Genomic DNA, 24,085 nt, shown 5'->3' on the forward strand with positions numbered 1-24,085 from the left:
GAAACAGAAAGAGACGAAAAAAAAAAGTTAGCCATTAAAACTGTTTGCAAAAAAAATAATAATAATATTTTTCATTCTATACGAAGGCGTGAAGTGGAATATTTTAATAGGATTGTTAGGAACATCATATTGTGTTCGATTTTTAGGGAACTCCCAGGAACAAGAGTGAGTACTTTTATTTTCTGACAATTATTTACTTTCGCACTTAATATGGTGCTGGGTTAATACCCAAGGTAATTAAATCATACAAGTATGTTCAGCACTTATAGTGTGACATTTTGCCGGAGATAATGGAGCTCATTTGTTATTTTCATTATGACGTTTTTTTCTTTATCCGTCTCTTTATGTATCTATCTGACATTATCTCTGTTTATTTAGTAATCATGTCTTGTTTATAAACTATTAATTAAGGAAGTTTAAAGTCGTAACCGCTCAGCATAAAATTGATTTAAAACAAAAACATCCGCTTTCGACTTTCACTTACAATATCGTGCGCTATAATATAACCATTAATTTGGGTTTGCTATTTTGTATTGTGTACCCACCAGTGGCACAGCGGTATGTCTGCTGACTTACAACGCTAGAATCCGGGTTTCGATACCCGTGGTGAGCAGAGCGCAGATAGCCCATTGTGTATCTCTGTGCTTAAATACAAAACAAACAGTTGTTTTGTGTTTAAGCGCAAAGATGCACGATGGGCTATCACAGGGATCGAACCCATAATAATTCTTACAACTGTTTAATGATTATATAAATATATCTTACAGATTTATTTTATTTTTCACCAAAAGTAAAATTGAAAATAAAATCTGTATTCTTCGGTTGGCTGAACCCTCTGCTGTGGACTACAGTTTCGCCTATTCAAGGCTCATCCACACAGTTTGGGTCAGAAACCAACGAAATACAGTTAGGCCTCTTATAATGGTGATGTTTATATAATGTTTATGGGGTTTTGAATCCTTTATAATTCAACATACGATAGCCTAAATTAATTTAGGTATGTGAATAATGTTATGACTGTGTCTAATTCATTATTCGATATTATCAGTGGATCATCTGTTTAATGATTATATATGTGTTGCAGATTTACAGCGCTAAAATAAAGGGTTCGATTCCTCTCAGTGGACACATCAGATAGCCCGATCTGGCTTTTTCACTAAATGTCCTCCATTGGCACAGTGATATGTCTAAGGACTTATGATACTAGAAACCGGGTTTCGATACCTGTGATGGGCAGAGCACAGATAGCTTTTTGTGTTGCTTTGTGCTTAATAACAAACAACAATTCTCATTAAATGTCAAAACATTATTCACATAATTGCATTAATTTAGGATATTTCGAGTATAATGAATTGAAAAGGACACAAAACCTAATCATTTTTACAACTTGTACTTGTATTTATTTCGTGATAAACCTTCTTTCCTCACTTATTTTATGTGTATTTTAAAGTATGTGCACTAAAAACCCTTACGTGATAAACCATCTTTCCTTGCTTATATTGTATGTATTGTAAAGTATGAGCACTAAAAACCCTTACGTGATAAACCATCTTCCCTTGTTTATGTTGTATGTATTGTAAAGTATGAGCACTAAAAACCCTTACGTGATAAACCATCTTCCCTTGTTTATGTTGTATGTATTGTAAAGTATGAGCACTAAAAACCCTTACGTGATAAACCATCTTCCCTTGTTTATGTTGTATTTATTGTAAAGTATGAGCACTAAAAACCTTTACGTGATAAACCATCCTTCATTGATTATGTTGTGTCTATTGTAAAGTATGAGAACTATAAATACTGACTAACTTGTATATACTGACTTACAGAACGGGGTGCGTGTTGCCTAGTGGCTAGTGCGTCGAGCAGTGGATCCAACGGTCAAAGGTCAAGACATGATGACAAAGATTATAATCCACTCTTTCAGCTATGGGCGTTTTATGAAAGTGACAGCCAGTGCTATTATTCGATTCAAACCTCTTCGTGCGGTGGGTGCTTTTAACTGACTGCCTTTAATCTCGTCATTCCTTTAAAATTATAATTATCTATATCTGACCTGGCCGTTTCACCTAGATACGAAAAACGCGTCATTCAGGTTGAAAAATTTAATTTATGTAATACACTCGATCAAAAAGTTGTGCGGTACACGTGAGACAACTGTACTTAACATTTATCTCGCACCTTCCAGTAAATCTTTAAAAAGTAAGTTTAGTGTTTTATTTCTATTCATGACTGAAGGTTCCCCCGCTGGGACAGCGGTAAGTCTACGGATTTACAACGCTAAAATCAGCGGTTCGATTCTTCTCGGTGGACACAGCAGGTAGCCCGATGTGGCTTTGCTGTAAGAAAACACACACATACACATTCATGACTAAAGAATTACGTATCATCACTGATGCACCAGTCACATAATGGATTATTCTTAGACTGACGAGAACATTACCTAATGGATCGTCCTAGAGACTCTGCCAGTTTTAAGGACTATTTTGGCGTTAGATTAATCTTTTCTCGAACGGAGAGCCAAGCGTGGTATAGTGGACTATGAATCAGAGGGTTCATGGCTTGAAACCCGTTACTGCAAAAATGCGCTCCACACTTTAAGGCCATGGGTGCTCTTTAAGAGTAACTATTCACTCATACGAGAGTCGCCCAAAAGTTGGTGGTGGATGTTGTTGACCAGCTGCCTTTTCTCTAGTCTATGATACCAAAATTCTAGGCAGCTATACGCAAGTTGTCCTTTGTATAGCCATGCATGAAAACTCCACAATAAACTCTCCAAGAAATGTGCTTCTAAACAAGCGAGAACATTATGTGCACGTTAGTTGGAAGAACCATCTTCATAGAAATTCCGAAAAAAAATCAAAACGTTGTGAAGACTTCTGAGTGTCATATTTGTGTTTTTGTTCAGTAGTCGTCCCGAATTTTGAAGTGATAGATTAGAGGGAAGGCAGCTAGTCAGTCCCGCTCATCGCCAGCTCTTGGGCTACAATAATCGAATAGTGAGATTGAACGTACATTATAATGACCTCTAAGTCTGAAAGGGAGAATCAAACGCCTTAACCACGAAGCTCAGCCAGGTCATGTCATCTCTAAGAGAAGATCGTAAAAAATATTAATTTATATCTGATAAGTACAGTTTATAAGATAATAATATTATTTTGTGCGTGTAAATTTCATAGGGATAAAAATTTATGTATTCAGTATTTTTCAACCTAAACTGTACTTTATGAGATGCATGGTTAAACGCCCAGGTCAGAGACCAAAGTTCAGGTGTAATCATCCTTGATTCAAAATTGCTGACCAAGGGAAGATAACCAGTCAGCACACTTATCGGAATAGCGGGATAGATTGTCAATTATAACGCCTCTATTTGTCACAATTCACCGAAAAAAAAATGTCTAATGTGATTTCTTATCAGAGAATTAAGACATATTAGACCCATTGCTTCGCGTTTAAAATAGCTCACTCAGATATTTCCTACTGTATATGAAATAGCATTTAGATAAACTTTTGGCTGTAATTATTAGATCTCAAATCGGTCAAGAGATGGAGCTATGAGCTAAAAGTTTGTACTTTAAAAAAAAACTGAGAGCGGCTAATTAATCTGAATTGAAATTTGAACCCACTGTATTTGAAATATTTGACCTTATTATTCCAGACTTCCATCACTTTTAATAAGTAACGGCAATTTCAGTATCTCTAAAGACATATCAACAAAAACACGCGAGCAGAAAAAAAAAGAGTTTTTAAGAGACTAAATCTGAACGAACAATAGATGTAAATATATTCCCAACTATATCAAAAAGTACAAAGAGTTGCGCACTTTCCAAGAGAGAGCGCCACATAACAGAAACCTGAACTTGGTTAATTTTTAAATTGTTTGGCTGTGATGTAGAAAACTCAGTATTCCTGAGTCGTGGAATCTTACTAAACTATTCAATCGATTTGTCATCTATTAAACGAATCCACTAGAATGTTCTTTTTCGTTGCTGCTCCCACCTGCCAGTCTAAAGGGCGGAGATCTCAATTGCCCTACTTAGCCATATGTTATTCTTTTACCAACGAATAGTGGGATAGACCGTAACATTATAACGCCCCCACGGCTGAAAGGGCGAGTATGTTTGGTGAGACGGGGATTCGAACCCACGAGAGAATCAGGTAAACATGTTTAATGGCTTGATTCCCAAACAAATATTTCCGGTACTCTCTTATATATATGTTGGTGTACTTTGGTCACAGATTTTCTTGTAGGCAGATTTTGTTAAACAAGACCGATGTCTGTAGGTTTACTTTCTTCTTAGAATTCTTCTCAAGAAGTCGATAAGTCGTCTTAACGTTGTTAGAACAACGTTAAGACGAATTATTCGACTACTTGAGAATAATTCTAAGAAGAAAGTAAACCTACAGACATCGGTCTTGTTTAACAAAATCTTATATATATATGTATATATTATGAATAAAGATTTGAACTTCTTGTAATATGTGGAATCTGAATTGTCCACCAGCGTGGCCGAAATCGCACTGGTTTCCAGGCTATGATAGAGTAAAACCAAACAAATCCTCACACAAAATATCGTAGAGGTAGCAGATGTTGAGTAATACAATATCTGGTTCCTCAACTCTATAAAGACGTCTTCTCTACGGTTTTCGTGATATCCTTAAATAGAAATGGCCCAGGTAGGCTCAACATAGTCTATTTGTCGTTGACTAAGTGCGGTACCTGCTTGAACATGAACACTTCTACTATTTTGCGAGAGGAACATATGGTCTAGCCAACCTCTAAACTCTGCATATTTGTGGCCAAACACTATTGAGAGACCTGTTTATTAATTTTTTTTTGTAGGAAATAATTGTGGTTTCTTGAGGTTAATAGATAGAGCTCTTTATCAGAGTACATCATTTTTAGTTCTAATCTGAATACTGCAAACTGTGATCACTCTCTGTAGCCTACACAATCACCCGAATTTAGTCTCACTGACCTGTACACTGGATGTTAAATTTTTTTCGTATAGATAGTCTCTGCAGATTTGTGGCAAAAATCTTCAACCACAACCAGCAACAACTTCTACAATAAATATTCTGATACAGCCATAAAATTAACATGGATTTTTTATAGCTAATAATTTGAATTTAACGTGTATTAACAAAACTAAATCATTGTACTGAGATTTCTTAAGGCCATAATAATCTTGTTACATCCAGTATTCATTTTAATTCTAGCTGACTTGACAGATAACTCACAGATATCCCCGGATAGTTCAAAAGTAAGATTGAGATCTTAAAACGCTATAATTCGGGATTCAGTTTCCGTGGTGGGTACAGCAAAGGTAATCAATTGTGCATATTTGTGCTTATTGATATGACCAATTTTAATAGACAAGGCCTGGCATGAGATCTTTGGGTGTAACCTCAACTGCATCTTGATTGTCACGGAAAATTAAACCTAGTTAAACAAAAAACGTGGCGAGATTCTATTCGAAATATAACTTCTTTGTTTGGTAATGAGTTTGTTCAATCTGGAATAAACCATGCTAAGGACCGTGTACTGGACTACTATTGACTCACGGCTTACTTAGGCCTACATATGTTTTTGATTTTAGAAACGACTCATCTCCTTTGAAAAATTCTACCTACCCACCCCTGAAATAATCATGCAACGCCCATATATATTGCACACAGAGTACTATTAGAGATTTATTAACTTTCATGAGCAATACTTGACAAAATATCCCATCAAAGGCAAAGCTGAAGTATGATCAAAAATGTTCTAAATTCAGAAGAAAGCCGTTCGTTTGGATTTACAAATACCAATTAGTTATACATAATTTCAAAATACACATTATTTGGAGCTCGACGATAAATCATCAGGGATTTCAAATCAAAATATGAAATACTAACATTTCAGATTTATTTTCTATTTGCTACTAGTCATTGAGTAGAGAGAAAAAAAAAACATTTGCAGTCTATTTTGATTTTTTATCAAGATATTTAGGCCTAATAATTCTATGCCTTCATCAGTTTTCGCGTATAAAATCACGCCATTACATATTTCGTATTATATGTTTGTTTGTTATTAAGCACAAAGCTACACAATGGGCTATCTGTGCTCTGCCCACCACGGGTATCGAAAACCGGATTCTAGCGTTATAAGTCCGCAGACATACCGTTATGCCACTGGGGGGGGGGTCGTATTATATGTAAATGGTATTTAAATAGACTTTTGATTATCATCATACCCAGCTCCCTCTTGACGAGATTTCGGCAAACGAAAGCTTTATCTGGAATGCAATTTTAACTCCTTTTTTATTTGAAACATGCAACGGACTAACTTAGAACAATGTAAATAAAAAATAAAACAAAGCTACATTCTTGCTTTATTTTTATCATAAAAGGTAGTTGGACTATTATTATGGTGTTCCAACACCTTCGGCGTGTAAAATTGAAGTCGAATTTGGTGTTAGGATAGTTTTTAACCTTATTATACTTAACTTCAATCAAGTTTAATAAAAACTGGCAATTTCAATATCTATAAAGATTTCACAACAAATACACGTGAACAGAGAACAATGAATTTTTAAGAGAATGGTAGCGCTTATCGATTCCTGATTACAAGTGCATCGGTGAAGTACGATTACAGCTGAATCACAAACCACGTGAACAGTTGAAAGAAACTTCTTCTGGAGTACATTAATCTACCGGGAGTTTACTCGAAAATAATTTTGTATTTCAATGAAGAACAGGAAATTATCGTTGTGATAATCCAAAATTTGTCGTGACGATGTGGAAATACAACTTTTGCATTTTCCAGAAACGAACCCCGTGCCAACTAAGCTACATCCGTAGATATTTCCAGCGTCTGATAATATAAGATCGACGTAAATCAATAAGTGTAGCAGGTAGAAAACATACGATGTGCCTGCATAACCCATGTGTACATGTAAATATATGTGTTTGTGTCAGTGTGTTATGACGAGAACTCGATGATGAACATGTTATATTGAAATAAATAAGTATTCACACAAGTTTTAAAAACATACATTTAAAAACATCTACTCATTGAGATTTATATGTACGTCACAATTACACGCACATGAGCCACTCTTTACTGATCATTGGGATCCTTCAGTTTATGTACCGTATTATACTGTATCGAACTGGCTTGAAGTATGTAGGTGTAAACAAACAGCCACAGCCTTCCGAAGCGTATTTAGTTGCGTCAGCTTGAATTAAACTACGAATGATTTATTCTGGCTAGTACGTGATTTTACGGTACGAAGTTTGGTTGAATAGTTTGTTTGTTTTTGAATTTCGCGCAAAACTACACGAGGGTGATCTGCGCTAACGGTCCCTAATTTAGCAGTGTAATACTAGAGGGAAGGCAGCTAGTCATCACCACCCAACGACAACTCTTGGGCTACTCTTTTACTAACGAATAGTGAGATCGACCGTGACATTATAACGTCCCAACGGCTGACAGAACGAACATGTTTGGTGGAACGGGGGATTCGAACCCGCTACCCTCAGATTGTGAGTCATCCCAGGTACTTGAATAGTACGATGTATAACATTATGATATTTGTGTATTCAAGTTTTACTGAGAAGCGGGAATGTACGATGTATAACATTATGATATTTGTGTATTCAAGTTTTACTGAGAAGCGGGAATGGACGATGTATAACATTATGATATTTGTGTATTCAAGTTTTACTGAGAAGTGGGAATGGACGATGTATAACATTATGATATTTGTGTATTCAAGTTTTACTGAGAAGTGGGAATGCTGACTGTTCGGTACGTTTAAATACGTTATGGTTCAGCTAACGATATTTGTTTCGCTGGTAAGATGTGAGTGAATATGGCGGATGATGAAATTAACATTTATTTATGGTCTAAAAGGAAGCTTGTTCGCACCCCCACTCCTACCGACACCCTGGGAATTTTTGATATTATAGCTAAGGCAAGCCAAAAAATATTCGCACTCTCCACCCCCATTTTTTGTAATAGTTTGATTTAATTTTGGTCATCATTCAGATGAGCTGGCGAATAGTAAGCATGTATTTTCAATCCCAGAAATGTCACGAAGTAAAGCTCCTTCTACCAAAAGTTAATTAACGAGCAGATGACTAATGATTTGTATGTCAGATTACAAGACAGCTTATCAGACACCTGATTCTCATAGAAGTGAACTGACAATGTTTGATAATGATGTATAAAATCAAACTTGTAAGAAAAGACCAAAGACAGAAATTATTATTTTAACTATTGAATATTTCTACAAGCTAGTCATCACCACCCACCGCCAACTCTTGGGCTACTCTTTTACTAACGAATCGTGAGATCGACCGTCACATTATAACGCCACAACGGCTGAAAGAACGAACATGTTCAACTGTTACAGAAAAAAAACTACAAAGAACAAAATTAGATTTTAATATCCAGGCTGAAGGCCGCCTGGAGGAGTAACCTGTTTTAATCACTCGCAACAGTAGTGTGTTGTCTATCAGTTAGCCAGTAGACACTAAAGTGACGCCACATTAGGGACGCTTAACGTTGCAATGTGTACTGTCGTGACGTCAATAAAACGTGCGCATGCCATGAATCACGAGAAAAATTATGCACCCTGTAGGCTATAACACAGCATGACACATGAACTTGAAAAGCAGGAAATAAAAATATGTGTTACTTTTAATTTCGGTTTTATTTACTCTTGAAACAGAACACTTTTGGGGACACTGTGGAAGTACATCTAGTTTTTAGTGTTATCTATCTGAAACAGGTAAACATTGGGAAGATACACTCCAAAGAAATCGTTTTAGTGAAAGCAGCAAATACTGTTAAAAAAAAAATCGTATAAAATTTGCTTTCCTTAAGAAAAAATCGCGTTGAAAACATATCTACCAAACTTAATAATTACAAAAAGGCGAGAAAGTTTCAATACTTGAATTCTTATTTTGATTATCAATGGCCCAATAAGTTATGGAATGTTTGCTTATTTGTTCTAGAAAGTTCGCTTAAAGCTACACGAACAGCTATCTGCGTATAGCCGTTAGCCCTTGGGCTACTCTTGTCTAATTAAACATTGGGATTTGACTTCCACTCTTATAGTTCAACTGCGGCTAAATAGTGCGGAGCGCGTTTTTCCGGCAACGGGACTCAAACATGAATACTTTGGATTTATACTCAAGGCGCGCTAAGCCACTTCCGATAAGTTGTGAACTAATAAAAATGATTTTATATAAATCGAAGGTAGTTTGATTTACAACGCATAAAACTAGAAAAGACTGAGAAAGTGTGATTTGTCCAACAGAAAGCGTCACTCAACTTGATAAAGAAAATACATTTTTCATGGTGTTTTTCACATATTCTTGTATAGCTGCACAAGCTCCCACAAACCCTATCTGTGCTAGCCATCCTTATTTTTGAACTGATAGACTAGAGTGAAGGCAGTTAGTCAACAGCACCTTCCGCCAATCTTGGGTTTGTCTTGTCTGATCGAGCAGTAGGATTCGACCTTTACTCTTATAACTCACCTATGACTTCAACGTGGAAAGTGAGGATTTCTTTTCGGCAAACGGGACGCGAGCCATGAACCATCAGGTCTACAATCCGGGAAGCTAGTCATTAAGCCGCCACAGGTAGCCCCCTTGTCAAATACGTAGAAATGTTCAGCATATTTTGATCCCATTTTTCAATCACAAGTAGTAATTGTATGGCAAACAACATATGGACATATATATGTTTCAATTTCATGACTGCATCTGTTATGAAGTACAAAAATTCGGCCTATATATTTTCTTCGAGGCTCATAACGTGGAAACAAAATAAATAAATAAATACACAATGAACGGATTAAATCCACGACTATATTAATTTTTTATACAAACCATCAGGCACCCCAGGGGCTCAGCGGTATGTCAGCGGATGTACAACTCTAAAAACTGGGTTTCGATACTCGTGATGGGGACAGCACAGATAACCCATTGTGTAGCTTTGTGCTTAACTCCAAACAAACCCCTCTGTGGCTGACGAGACGACTTGTATGACACTAAAACTTCGCAAAAAAAAAAGCACGTGAAATTTACTCGTTTATTTATTAGAAATGTAGTCATGTTGTTTCAACTGCGTGCTTCACGGGGATCGAACCCCGAATTATAGTATCATAAATCTTGAAGCTTACCCCTGAATCACCGAGGAACGGGGAACGCCTCCTTGTGAGGCTCAGGTTTTTTTATTCTTTTTTTCTGAATGTTACAAATAAGCACAAAATCTAATCCCACTAAGCATAATATGAATGTTATTTCTGACTTAAGGAGCAGCTTAGTAAAAATAGCATGATGCCGCAACTGTAGACTAGCTTTACAACTGATGTCCTGGATAATATTGAAATAGACTCATGAGACATTGTCCTCTAAACGATAAGGTTTTGCACTCTATTATTTTAGTGTAACTAACAGAGAATGAAAGTTATCATCACTGGTAACGCATGAACACTCGCGCCATTGATACCTGACGTCCATCGATAACGAAGGGCATTGTATACTGGTGATCACGATACGTCTAACAACGATCTTAGCGAAATGAGCTCAGCAATAAAATTACTATGGCCTGCATAATGACAAAAGTACTGTGAATAGTTTGTTTTATCATATCGTTATTAGTATTACCATTGCATATATTTCGCTGAATATTTACCTACAGCGTTTCAACTGTGCTTTATTAATCCATTTAAGTCCGGTTGTGGCCTGATGGCCGCAGATTAAGGGTTCGCGACTCATTGTCGCAAAAGATGCGCTCTGTGGGTGCGCTATAAGATTTAGAGTGACGGTCCAATCCCACTATTTTATTAAACAAGAGTTGGCAGGATTTATGTTGGTTGGATGCCTGTCCTCTAGTCTAGCAGTGCAACATTAATGATGACTATGTGTAGATAGCCTTTGTGGAGATTTGCGCGAAAGTTTGAAACAAACGGATTAATCAAATAACTTATAATTACACTGGGCAACAACAAATATTATCTTCTACAAGAAAATATGTCACTATTTCTGAGTAATTTGATGATACTGATTCTAAAAATCATGTTGAAAATTATTTATCATCTCTAGGTTTTGAGTTATGATAGATTTATTAAAAATATTCTTATATATCGTGAAAAGAACTTTTTTTTAATTAATAGTTTTATTTATTAATTGAAAACTGCATTTAAGAATGTTCAAAAACAATACATGATAGCAATACCAGTTTTAGAAAAGCAGTGAGTATAATAAGATTATATACTGAAAATACATTCAGGTTATGTTCAAAACCTTCGTCACGATATTATTATTTGTTAATTTTTGTTACAAGATATCTGTTTGAATTGTTGCACTTCTTGTGTATGTTCTCAATTTCACGCTGTAAGAACCAACAGTAATCTCCCATCATCGCAAGATTCCATTGTCTTGGATAATATTGTTCCATTGTAGAAATATCTTGGTGGAAGCTCTCACCATGCTCATCGTTCACTGCACTTAGATCATTTGAAAGAAATATAAATGGGAGTGCAAGAAGTGCATCTTTAGTGATATCCTAGTCCCTATCTTCCTGTAGTTCTAGCATAGCATCAATCATCACAACATAGTTTTCATCTCTGTGATTTCCTATGAAACTTTTGACAACCACTCTGAATGATTTCCAGGCAACAAGTTCTTTTTGATGGAATATTGTTTCAAAATCATCATCCATCAGCACTATCCGAATATGTGACCCAAAAAGATACCTCATTTCATTTTTGTTTCAGTGATTTTTGAAAATTGTCAGACAGATATCTGAAACCATTACTATTTTTGTTCATTCCTTTTACAAAATTATTCAGGAGACCCAGTTTAAAATGAAGTGGGGGAAGAAACACATTTTGAGAATTCACTAAAGGTTGATACTCAATATTCTGTTTCCCTGGTAACTAATTCTTTTTCTCTGGCTACTGATTCTTTATCAAATGATTTTTATCAATTCGGCTTAGGAGGTGTGCAATAACTTTAGATCACCACATGTGTTCTATCTATGGTGATCATATGTGATGGTCTCAAGTATAATCTGTATGCTTTGATAAGTGTCTTTCATGTTCACAGCATGAGCAACATGATGGCTTGGTGTTCCCATTGTGCAAAAGTACAGCCTTTAGACTAACTTTAGATGAGTCAATAGAAAGTATCCATTATTGAGGATGATGTTCAATACCTAATTCTTCCATTAGGGCATCAACATTTGCACAGAAACACAAAGTATCTGGCATGTTATAGTGAGAAGCAAAACTATGATGGCGACTTTGGTAAATTGAAACTCTGATTCCTGAAGCTAACCAACTCCATTGTTGTAAACGATAGCCAAAATGTTCCACATACTGCTTTGATAGAGACAGATCACAAATCAGATCATTTAGCTCTTCCTGTGTGATCAGAAGAGACAATTTATCTTGAGGTGCCACTGGAATAGAATAACTAGATGAAGATGATTCATTGTATTCTTTCCAGGATAACTCTTTTGTTTCCCAATTTGCTGGTGGATGTGGCACTGGAAGACAATCCCCATGAGGTCATGGTTTCATTGCAGACGTAGTATCTAGATATCTAATGTATTGTTTAGTTTTGCCTGAATATTTAGAAACATTAATCATGCAACAATAACAGTCAATTAGATTATATTTGGGGTTCACGCCATATCATGAGAACTGCAAATGGCATACTTGCTCTTTTATTATTATTATTCAGCCATTGTGTAAAGTCAGATGTGCAACTTGTACAACACACATGTGGAGCCCGATGTTTTTCTTTGTCACCAATTTCACACTCAAAATAGTGGCAGTAAGCTACCTTTATTTTGTGTGTGATGTTTTTCCTTCGTGAAACTGTAATATATTTTCCACAAATGTAGCAGAAACTGTTTGGGTGATTTTTACTCTTTTATACTTTACTTGAATTGGAGGCAGCTAGAATTTTGAATGAATAACAAACAAGTAAACAATAACAACATTAGCTCACAAAACTTTTTTACTCATAAACATGATTTAGACCAGTAATTATCAACCACCGATGGTCCATCACAACCACCTTGCTGATCGTAGGTATTTCACATAAACAGACAAGTAAATAACAATATTAGTTCACAAAACTTTTTACACATAACTATGGTTTAGACCAGTAATTATCAACCACCGATGGTCCATCACAACCACCTTGCTGATCGGAGGTATTTCAAAATAACATACAAGTCAACAACAACAACATTAGCTCACAAAACGTTTTTACACATAAATATTATTTAGAGCAGCGTTTATCAACCACCTTGCTGGTCCGAAGTATTTCATATTAACAGACAGGTAAACAACAACAGGAAAAATTATACAAAACTGACAGAATATTCATACAGGAATCAGGGAATCCGAATGGTCCTTCAATGCACTTGCATTTTAGAGGTCCGCAACAGTTTAGTGAGGCAGCGAATCGGTCATTGGTACCTAAAAGCTTAAGAAACGCTGTCTAGACAATGGTAGTATAACGTTACGGGTTCTTTTATTACAGCAGTGATTAGCAGCCTCTCATTAAGACCGAGACATAATTCACAGACCTAATGCCTTCAGTATATCCATATCTTTGTTGTTTTTTTTACAGATTCTATGACAAGCAGTGATTAGCAGCCTCTCATTAAGACCGAAACATAAGTCACATCCCTAATGCCTCCTTTACATTCACTTTTTTACAGATTCTATGACAAGCAGTGATTAGCAGCCTCTCATTAAGACCGAAACATAAGTCACATCCCTAATGCCTCCTTTACATTCACTTTTTACAGATTCTATGACAAGCAGTGATTAGCAGCCTCTCATTAAGACCGAGACATGATTCACAGACCTAATGCCTTCAGTATATCCATATATTTTGTTTTTTTACAGATTCTATGACAAGCAGTGATTAGCAGCCTCTCATTAAGACCGAGACATGATTCACAGACCTAATGCCTTCAGTATATCCATATATTTTGTTTTTTTACAGATTCTATGACAAGCAGTGATTAGCAGCCTCTCAATAATACCGAAACATAAGTCACATCCGTAATGCCTCGTTTACATTCACTTTTTTTACAGATTCTATGACAAGCGGTCTGTCTTAACGAACAAGACATAACTCACAACCCCAATGCCCTCAGTATATAACATACTACGAGAGCATTGTTTTTTATTTAACCCATTTTATAACCCAATTAGCTAATGTTTTATAATGTCTTCAGTATATAACAGACTACGAGAGCATTGTTTTTTATTTAACCCATTTTATAACCCAATTAGCTAATGTTTTATAATGTCTTCAGTATATAACAGACTACGAGAGCATTGTTTTTTATTTAACCCATTTTATAACCCAATTAGCTAATGTTTTATAATGCCTTCAGTATATAATTGACTATCTGCAGATGTAATATTTCATGAGAGGAGCTGTTGATTGTTTTTTATATAAACAATTTGATAAATAACTTAGCCTAATGTTTCAGATAACAATGTGCATTCGTTAACGTTTCCCGTATCTTTCGTGTCTATTCGTCCTGTCTTGGTCTGTGATAACGTCGTCCTCGAACCCTGGCCTGTCACCAGAATAATACTCATGTGTTATAAGGACTCGCTTCTCAGTGATTCAAGTGTTTTAATCAAACACTCTATACTAATTTCTTGCTTTCAACCGTCTGTGTAAGATAACACTTATAATGCACCCATGATATTAAGTGCAGATTTCAGATTTCTAGTTTTATGTCTTTAGGGGTAACTATCATGCCCACAAGCGGCTATAGACAGTCAGTGGTAGTGTATTATTTTTGGCGCGCACATCTATAATAAAGCTGTATTATTTCTACAAATATATAAGTATGTATATATACACACACACAAAGAGAGAGATTGAATACGTTATGATAAAACGATTTGGGAGCACCACCACGACTTCATTACCATGCCACCACCCCCTGTCATGCTGTATCTGATAACCATGCCTCTTATACATTCTCTTGAGCAGAGTGACCAGTTATGTATTTATGTATTATTTTTTTTCTTCAGTATATCGCCAATATCAGTGAAGAAAAGATGGTGTACAGTCCTAATCTATTTCTGGCTTCATAATTAGTACATATAACCCAAACAAACAAATATCTTGCGTAGCCTAGTTTCAATAGCCAAAGGTTCCGTTGTGAGGTTGTCATGCTCAAAGCACACCTCTCTTACCTGTAGCTTTTCCATAATACAGCAAGTGTACGATAGCATACTACCCATTATTAATCTATTCATCTTATAGACGAAGTAGCAATAACATAAATACACATAAATACGAATGACATACCAACAAAACAAATTACAGCCCAATATAGGAGAAGTAGCTGTCATATTCAAATAAGTTGAGAAGTATTATTTACGAAATAGTTGTACAACTGAAATAAACAGATCTCCTTCACGTGGAAAGAAAATACTTAAAAGTCAGATAATAAATGCAGTAAATATAGTGAAATTTAGATAAAAGTGAGTAATGTAGGTAGCGTATGTTTATAGGTAAGAAAAACTAAACGAACTTGAATTATTTGATATACATAAATACGATCGAGAAGTGCACATCCATGTATATAACACGTACATGCTATTGATGAAAGATAAGTGAAATTAGAATAGTATGAAAAAATTTATCATAGATTACTCAAGATCATACGTATTCACATATTTCTACCGCTAGGAGTCGTAATGAAACGTTACAAAAGATGATAGAGAAGCTAAACCAAATCACAATTGTTTAAGTCTGAAGTAAAAAGCAGACATGTTGTTACCGGTCATTACAGTTCTAGCGTTACTGGTGGTGACGTGGTTCAGGTAGGTGAATTTTTACACAGACGGGTGGATTAATATAGTTTTGTTACTGGTTTATGTTTGAAAAAAAAAAACAAGTAGATAAAATCACTGAAAAAATAACAAATAAAATAACAAGTAAAGTCACATTGGGAAATCTGCCTTGGGGAATCGAACCCCAGATTTTAGTGTTTGCATGTCCCTAATCTTACCGCTGTTACACCACATAGTAAGTTATTGTTTGTTTTTGAAGTTAAGCACAAAGCTACACAAAGAGCTATCTGTGCTCTGCCCGCCACGGGTATCGAAACTCGGTTCTAGCGGTATAAGTCCACAGACATACCGCTGTGCCACTGGGGGCCATATAGTAAGTAAAATGAGACGAGACAGATAGATCCATATAGCTATCCAGAGACCTTGTTTTTCTTAGGTTAAACAGGTATCATGTAGATGTAAGAAACCTGTAAAATATTTTATGGGTCCTGATTTTCTAACTATAAGTGTATAACTTGTTCCTAATATTAATATTTGACGAGTTTTAATTTTATAATTTTATGACGCATAATATAATCTGAATGGTAAATCTAAGGAATTCCAATTTTGCACTTTAAATAATAATACATATTCCAAATCTTATATTTTGACAGTTTTTAAGTTTATAACTAAATCTACCAACACATATTCCAAATCTTATATTTTGACAGTTTTTAAGTTTATAACTAAAACTACCAAAACATATTCCAAATCTTATATTTTGACAGTTTTTAAGTTTATAACTAAAACTACCAAAACATATTCCAAATCTTATATTTTCACAGTTTTTAAGTTTATTGCTAAAACTACCAAAACATATTCCAAATCTTATATTTTGACAGTTTTTAAGTTTATAACTAAAACTACCAAAACATACTCCAAATCTTATATTTTGACAGTTTCTAAGTTTATAACTAAAACTACCAAAACATGTTCCAAATCTTATAATTGACGAGTTGTATTTTTACATTTTCTAGAACCGAAAAACATTCCGATCCAAAAACAAACATTCAATTTAAATATAATATTTTTCAAAAGACCCTGAGTAGAAAAGGTTAAAGAGTGTTGGGTAATATACATATAAAAAAGATGTATACGTCACGTGGGCAGGAAGCGTTTGTCGATGCGGTCATGAAAGCTGACCAATCTCCATTGAAGAAGAGAGTGTGAAATTTTGAGGGCACGTGCTTAGTTCAAGGTAACAAAGTGTTGAATATCGTGATAGTGAAAAGAATTGCGTACTTCTACATGATAATAATATTGATATATATTCCGAAATATACGAAGAGGGAACGTAGCTTATATAAGAGAGTGAAAACACTTGATTTCAGAGACGAAACAGAAAAACACGATAAAAAATACAAATTCAAGCTAAAATTTTCGTATTACTTCCCAAAGGAAAGGCTGGCCCGGCATGGCCAGGTGGTTAGGGCGCTCGACTCGCAATCTGCGGGTCGCGGGTTCGAATCCCCATAATAATTTAGTTATTCCTGAAATTGTGATATATATATATTGGTGTTAATAAGTATTTCTACTTGCACTACTGAAATCCATGCGGATAACGTCATATGACATGACACTCAACTGGATGTCTCCGATTGCACGCTTGACATTTGTCGAACTTATTAGTGCATAATGTTATACTTGAGAAACTTCACAAGCGTTCATTTAGCATAAAGACCTGCTTAGTTAGTAGTTCTTATTTACAAGTAAAGGTGCAAAACTTTTAAATAAATTAAACAGTGCTAATAAATGAGAATCACACTGAATAAAACCCAATTTAATTAAGCAGTGTTTTAACATATCTCGGATTAAGAATAAATGTAACTGCAGATGAAATAAAGATAAGTTGTTAAATCGTTGTAAGGGAAACATCATTATGTAGTCAGACTGTCGGCGAAACGACCTTTATCAGCACATATTTAATACCACATCGATTCGTGTACACGATAAATCCAAGTTCTTTATAGACTTCTCAGAACACTGATGGAGAAGTATTCTTCACGAACCATATGCTGTTTTATCAGAATGTTATTGCTTTTCATATGATAATAACGGACATAGCTGGACTAGATCTGAGTTACGCATGATGGAGGGGGTATCAGGGGGTTCTCCCCTTTCACTAGGGGTGCGGGAGATCCCCCCCTCCAAGTAAAATTTTGAAATTTAAACCTGAAGTTGCGCATTCAGATGACTTCTTCACTTTGTTTTTTTTTTCAGTTGATTTTTTCCCCCTAAATTTTATTGAGAGAAAACAATGTGTTGATAGCTCAAAACTCAAATGATTATAACTCAAAGGTCCTTTGCATTAATCATTTTTCCTATATAAGAGATGAACTGGAACAGAATAATCGAATGCGATTTATTAATACAATGGCAATACGAAGATAATTTTTCCATGATCTCATTATGCTATGAATTCCAATTAACAAAGTGTTTCAATCCCCCCTTCTTAGAGTAACTTACTTATAAAGTAGCAGTACATTGTAGTTGTACAAGTACACCACATGTTCACATCAAATGTCAGTCTGCGCATATAGTTTTAATTTATTTAGGCTTTACCACATTTGTAATTTAGAAGGGTTTTGGATCTTTCCTGTTTCCTGCACATAGTTCATATAGAAAATAATATATATTTTTGAATGTAGTTTTTAATGGTGATTTCAGAAATATAAATTAAAATTTGGAGAAATGAAATAAATTTTATATTTTGCTTACGAAACAGAGGAAGTACTTTTATCATTACATACATACCTATGTATTTAAAAGAATTGTAAAACTTCAAGACAATACAAAGTATCTAGTGACAGTGTAACAAATTCAATGTGAAAATTCAGAAATATTCTTAAATATTTGCTTGAAGAGATCATCATTTTCATGCCTACGATGCCAATCGAACTTGTTATGTCGCTTGGTACGTCTCTTAACTATATTCCAAGTACTTTGAATTTACTGCAGATTTCCGAAATATAAATTAAAATTTGGAGAATTGATTTTTTAAAGTGGAAGAAAGACATTGATTTTTTATTTAAATAAACATTTAATTATTTATTAATTAGTCTAACTTGATCTAACCTCACATAAACTGACCTGAACGCAGTGCAGGAAACAGAAAAGATCCAGGTTTATATAACTTTTATATTTAAGATTTTTATAACAAGGAAAATTCGTATCTTGAAATCTCAATGTTACGCATGGACATAAATACGTTTGTTTGTCTCCCTACGCTCTGGCAATGAAGGGCCTAGGAACATGTATTGTTAACAATACTAACACACTGCATATAGTACACAGTGTTATGTTTCATTCCTTTATACTCTAGTTACTGTTGAATCGACGACAAGACTAAAAAAAAAGTTTGTCTTCAAACAGTTGGTTTGGTTTGTTTTCAATTTCGCCCAGAGCTACACGACGACTATCTGTGTTAGCCGTTTCTAATATAACAGTGTAAGACTAGAGGGAAGGCAGCTAGTCATCACCACCCACCGCCAACTCTTGGCTACTCTTTTTTTATCAACGAATAGTGGGATTGACCGTCACATTATAACGCCCCCATGGCTGAAAGGGCAATCATATTTGGTGGGACCATGGTTTAGCTTAATTATCACCAGGGGTGTCTTACGTTGTCAATCTAACATAGTTGTTAACATTATCATTGAAACAAAGACACATTTAATTATCACCAGGGGTATCTTACGTTGTCAATCTAACATAGTTGTTAACATTATCATTGAAACAAAGGCACATTTAATAATTCAGCTGGTTTTAAATAATATTGTAAGCACATAGCTGTTAACATTATCATTGAAACAAAGACACATTTAATAATTCAGCTGGTTTTAAATAATATTGTAAGCACATCAAGTGAGAAAAGTAGAGGGAAAAATAAATAGTGTAGGGGGGGCACTTATGCTTTATGATTATTACAAATAAGTTAATAAATAATTAGAAATATATATGGTGTAAATCACGAATAAACGTTATCGTTCTGTTTTACCAGTTTTTACGGCGATGTTCTGTTAAGCAGCACGTTATCGTTCTGTTTTACCAGTTTTCACGGTGATGTTCTCTAAGCAGCACGTTATCGTTCTGTTTTACCAGTTTTCACGGTGATGTTCTCTAAGCAGCACGTTATCGTTCTGTTTTACCAGTTTTCACGGTGATGTTCTCTAAGCAGCACGTTATCGTTCTGTTTTACCAGTTTTCACAGTGATGTTCCCTAAGCAGCACGTTATCGTTCTGTTTTACCAGTTTTCACGGTGATGTTCTCTAAGCAGCACGTTATCGTTCTGTTTTACCAGTTTTCACGGTGATGTTCTGTAAGCAGCACGTTATCGTTCTGCTTTACCGTAACTATTAAGGACTATATCCCAAAACTAAACAAACTCTATAAGTAGATAAATAAAATATATTTTACAAATTATATGGGAGAAAAACAAATAAGTATTTTGACTTTGCTTCGAATACTGTAAACAAACAAAACTGCCACAATAAGAAGATTTTCATAATTAATGTGTTTACCAAGCTTGTGTGTGTAATTTTTCCTACTGTTTGCAGCGCCTCTGGTGGAGTGCCAAATCACAAATTATCTTTCAACAATTTCGTTGCTCAAGCGTATTAACCGCGAGTTCGTTTTGTTTGTTTTGTTTGTTTGTTTTGAATTTCGCGCAAAGCTACACGAGGGCTACCTGCGCTAGCCGTCCCTAATTTAGCAGTGTAAGACTAGAGGGAAGGAAGCTAGTCATCACCACCCACCGCCAACTCTTGGGCTACTCTTTTACCAACGAATAGTGGGATTGACCGTCACATTATAACGCCCCCACGGCTGAAAGGGCGAGCATGTTTTGGTGGGACGGGGATTCGAACCCGCGAATCGCAGATTGCGAGTCGAGTGCCCTAACCACCTGGCCATGCCGGGTCTACCGCGAGTTCATTATTGATCCAATTGTAATTAGTGGTAGTTTTGCCACGCTTCTGGTGGAGCCAATATAAATAGAAGTCAACTTTATAATGTTGTTCTTGGTGGTTTTTGGCGAAAGGCTCTACAATGAGTTCGTTATCTGTGTTCTGGCTACCGTGGGAAATCGAACTCCGGACTTTAGTATTGTAACGTCTTTATCACACATTATCCAATGACGAGGCCTGTTGTCGGTTGGTTATTCCTGTGGTTTGAGCGCTTGTCTCACAATCTGCGGGTCTCGAGTTTGAATCCCGTCACCGAACGTGCTAGCACTTCCAGCCGTGGGGGTGTTATAAGTGTAACGGTCAATCCCACTATTTGTTGGCATAAAGAAGCCCAAGGGTTGGCGGTGGATGCTGCCGAACAATTGCCTTCTTCAGGAACGGCAGTAGATAATTTTAATAGTTTTTCCTTAAAAAAAAAAGGGAATTCTCCAGTGATGGATTCGCACCAGATGGGTGCAAGCAAACGTAGCGTACCAGTTAAACAGCATGGCAGTCTACATGTTATGTGGTTGACATAAGTTACATGGTTACATGAGGTGCTTAATGTTCGATATTTTAGGGAGGGTTCATACCTAGTTCGGTATACCGATTGCACTGTGGGAAATATGCACGATTAATCGAACACATATTTAAGTGCTAAGTTCCTTTTTTTTTAATTGTTACACTTCTGTGAAATACGAGAACGTTAACTTGAATCTTTTTAACGGTTCATCTGGTGTTTAAACTTTTCATTTACTTATTTTCCAGAGCTATAGCTGTTGTTTTGAAAGTGAAGTATTACCTCAGTTTTTACCAGTATGGTAATAAATCCCTACCAGATTTATTCAGACTACAAGCTCAGAAAAATCCCAGCAGAGTCTGTTTTTACTACGGTGATCAAAAATGGACTTTCAAAGAGGTAAGAATCCAAGAGATTGAACCACAGAAATATTTTTAGAAATTTCAATGAAGCTGAAGCAAAATATCGGTAGACATTCTACTACGTAATTTATCTCTTCTGTTCTAGCGCTATCTAGCTATACTATCCTATACATGGTATTCGAATAGTCTGGAAGCATAGATGATTTGCAGCGTTTCTTAATTCAAGATACGCGACTGATTATGGAACTCTCAAAGCACGATAATGTCAAGTAAATCCTACTGTGGGGCAGAGAAATTTGGTCCTTGGGGAAGAATTGCTGCTAAATTTAATGCACGCCATCTAGTGAGAGAAAAAACATCACTCACAATGCTGTTGGGAGGCAGCAGTGTCGGTCCATTGTCTGTTTTTTGTTTGCTTATTTGAAATTAAGCACAAAGCTACACAATGGGCTACCTGTGCTCTGCCCACCACGGGTATCGAAATCCAGTTTTTAGTGTTGTAAGTCCGTATACATACCACTGTGCCACTAGGGGGCGATGGATTATTGATAACCACACGACCATGCTCCGCAGTGCTCAAAGAGACTGGGAATACGTCTCCAAATTTATTTTGAATTACATGAACAACATGTGGAACACATTCTGTAAAATTCGTTGAAGTGTCTATGGTTCCAGACTTGTAGAGCAGACTTTAATTTAAAAAAAAAAGTGATAAGAAAGTGTTTTCAAACAAATTACTTATTCCCCCCCCCCTAAATTTTAAATTAAATTATAAGTTTAGAGTATCTCTTTGGCTTCTTACTCAAAGCAAAATCACTTATTGATAATTTGACCATCCCTCACATCTGTACTGAAATCTTTTAAATATTTTTTACAGATAATTTTTTTTTGTCAATTTTTAGATGGAAGAATTTTCCAATCAAGTTGCCAACTGTTTCCAAAAGCTTGGTTATACTTCCGGAGACGAAGTGGCTCTTCTTATGGAATCACGACCTGAATTTGTGGGCATCTGGTTAGGCTTAGCAAAAATAGGCGTAGTCACGGCCCTCATAAACACAAATTTGCGCATGCAATCACTTCTTCATTCGTTGACAATCAGCAAATGTAATGCAATTATTTGTGGGAGTGACTACCTCAAAGGTGATTGTTTGTTGTTGTAGTTTTTTAAGTTTTCTCTTTTGCTTAAAGTTGTAAACTAACATTCTCTTTCTATAAATGATTGATTGTAATTTTATCTTTATGTCGCCATAGGTTGCTTAAGAAACCTTCAAATAATACTATGTATTTTTATCTTACCGGTTAGTTGCATTCATATAAGGTTTCACTAAATAGAAATTATTATGATAAAATGTCCAGGAAAAAAAAATTAACCAATAATAATAATAATAAAAATTAACCAATAATAATAAATAACCAATAATAATTAACCAATCATAATAAATAACCAATAATAATTAACCAATAATAATAAATAACCAATAATAATTAACCAATAATAATAAGTAACCAATAATAATTAACCAATAATAATAAATAACCAATAATAATTAACCAATAATAATAAATAACCAATAATAATTAACCAATAATAATAAATAACCAATAATAATTAACCAATAATAATAAATAACCAATAATAATTAACCAATAATAATAATATTTGCTTGTGTGAGTTTGCTATCCAATCACTCTATAGATAAGGTTTCTCAAAGTGATATTAAACCTTGAAAGAAATTTTCTTTAACCAAACATCTAATCCGTAAACAGAATATAAGTAAGCGTTGATTGAAAATTAAAGATATTTCTTTTTCAAAGTTCTAAATGAATTAATACAAATTCTAGGTATTCAGCGAGTTAATGTTAGCACAGTTAATAACCCGAAAATTAACGATCGGATCAATCCCATCGGCTTTTTTAAACACATTTTTCTAGAATATTTGGGTGTGGGTTATCGATGGGTAAAGTTCTTGATTTCGGAGCTGGCGATCCGGGTTCGAATACGTATGATATCGCCAAATATTCTCCATACCTTAAGTTGTGGATGGTAGGTTGCTTCTAGATTTTCTAGACCTGAAAGATTCTATACGATTTCTCAGACACTGTTTCAAAATTTGCAGTGAATTTTCTCAAAATCTGCTTATTATGCTTTAAAGAACACTGCGATTTAAAATGCATGTACAAAGAACTGTAGTTTGTATACGAAGAATTTTTATAGAAATGTGTTTCGGAATGTAGCAGAACATTTAATAATGTATAAACACATTTATTATGATGTTTCAGCTCTAGAAGAACTGTAGTTTGTATACGAAGTGTTTTTATAGAAATGTGTTTCGAAATGTAGCAGAACATTTAATAATGTATAAACACATTTATTG

The 24,085-nt window shown here is 35.2% G+C and overlaps 1 protein-coding gene across 2 annotated transcripts in view; it reads left to right on the forward strand.

Moving 5' to 3' along the window:
• LOC106469604 (cytochrome P450 3A11-like) overlaps positions 1-24,085 on the forward strand; it is a 78,864-nt gene that overhangs the window by 17,869 nt on the left and 36,910 nt on the right. The window contains exon 1 of one of the 2 annotated variants that reach the window (XM_022398176.1): positions 15,799-15,875. The exons of the other annotated variant lie outside the window; for it this stretch is intronic. Coding sequence (XP_022253884.1) covers positions 15,823-15,875 — 53 coding nt within the window. The 5' untranslated portion in view covers positions 15,799-15,822. Of the gene's footprint in view, positions 1-15,798; positions 15,876-24,085 lie in introns of those variants that run through there. 2 annotated transcript variants of the gene reach the window in all.

Source organism: Limulus polyphemus, unplaced genomic scaffold, assembly GCF_000517525.1.
Source record: "Limulus polyphemus unplaced genomic scaffold, Limulus_polyphemus-2.1.2 Scaffold3567, whole genome shotgun sequence".
Taxonomy (NCBI): Eukaryota; Metazoa; Arthropoda; class Merostomata; order Xiphosura; family Limulidae; genus Limulus; species Limulus polyphemus.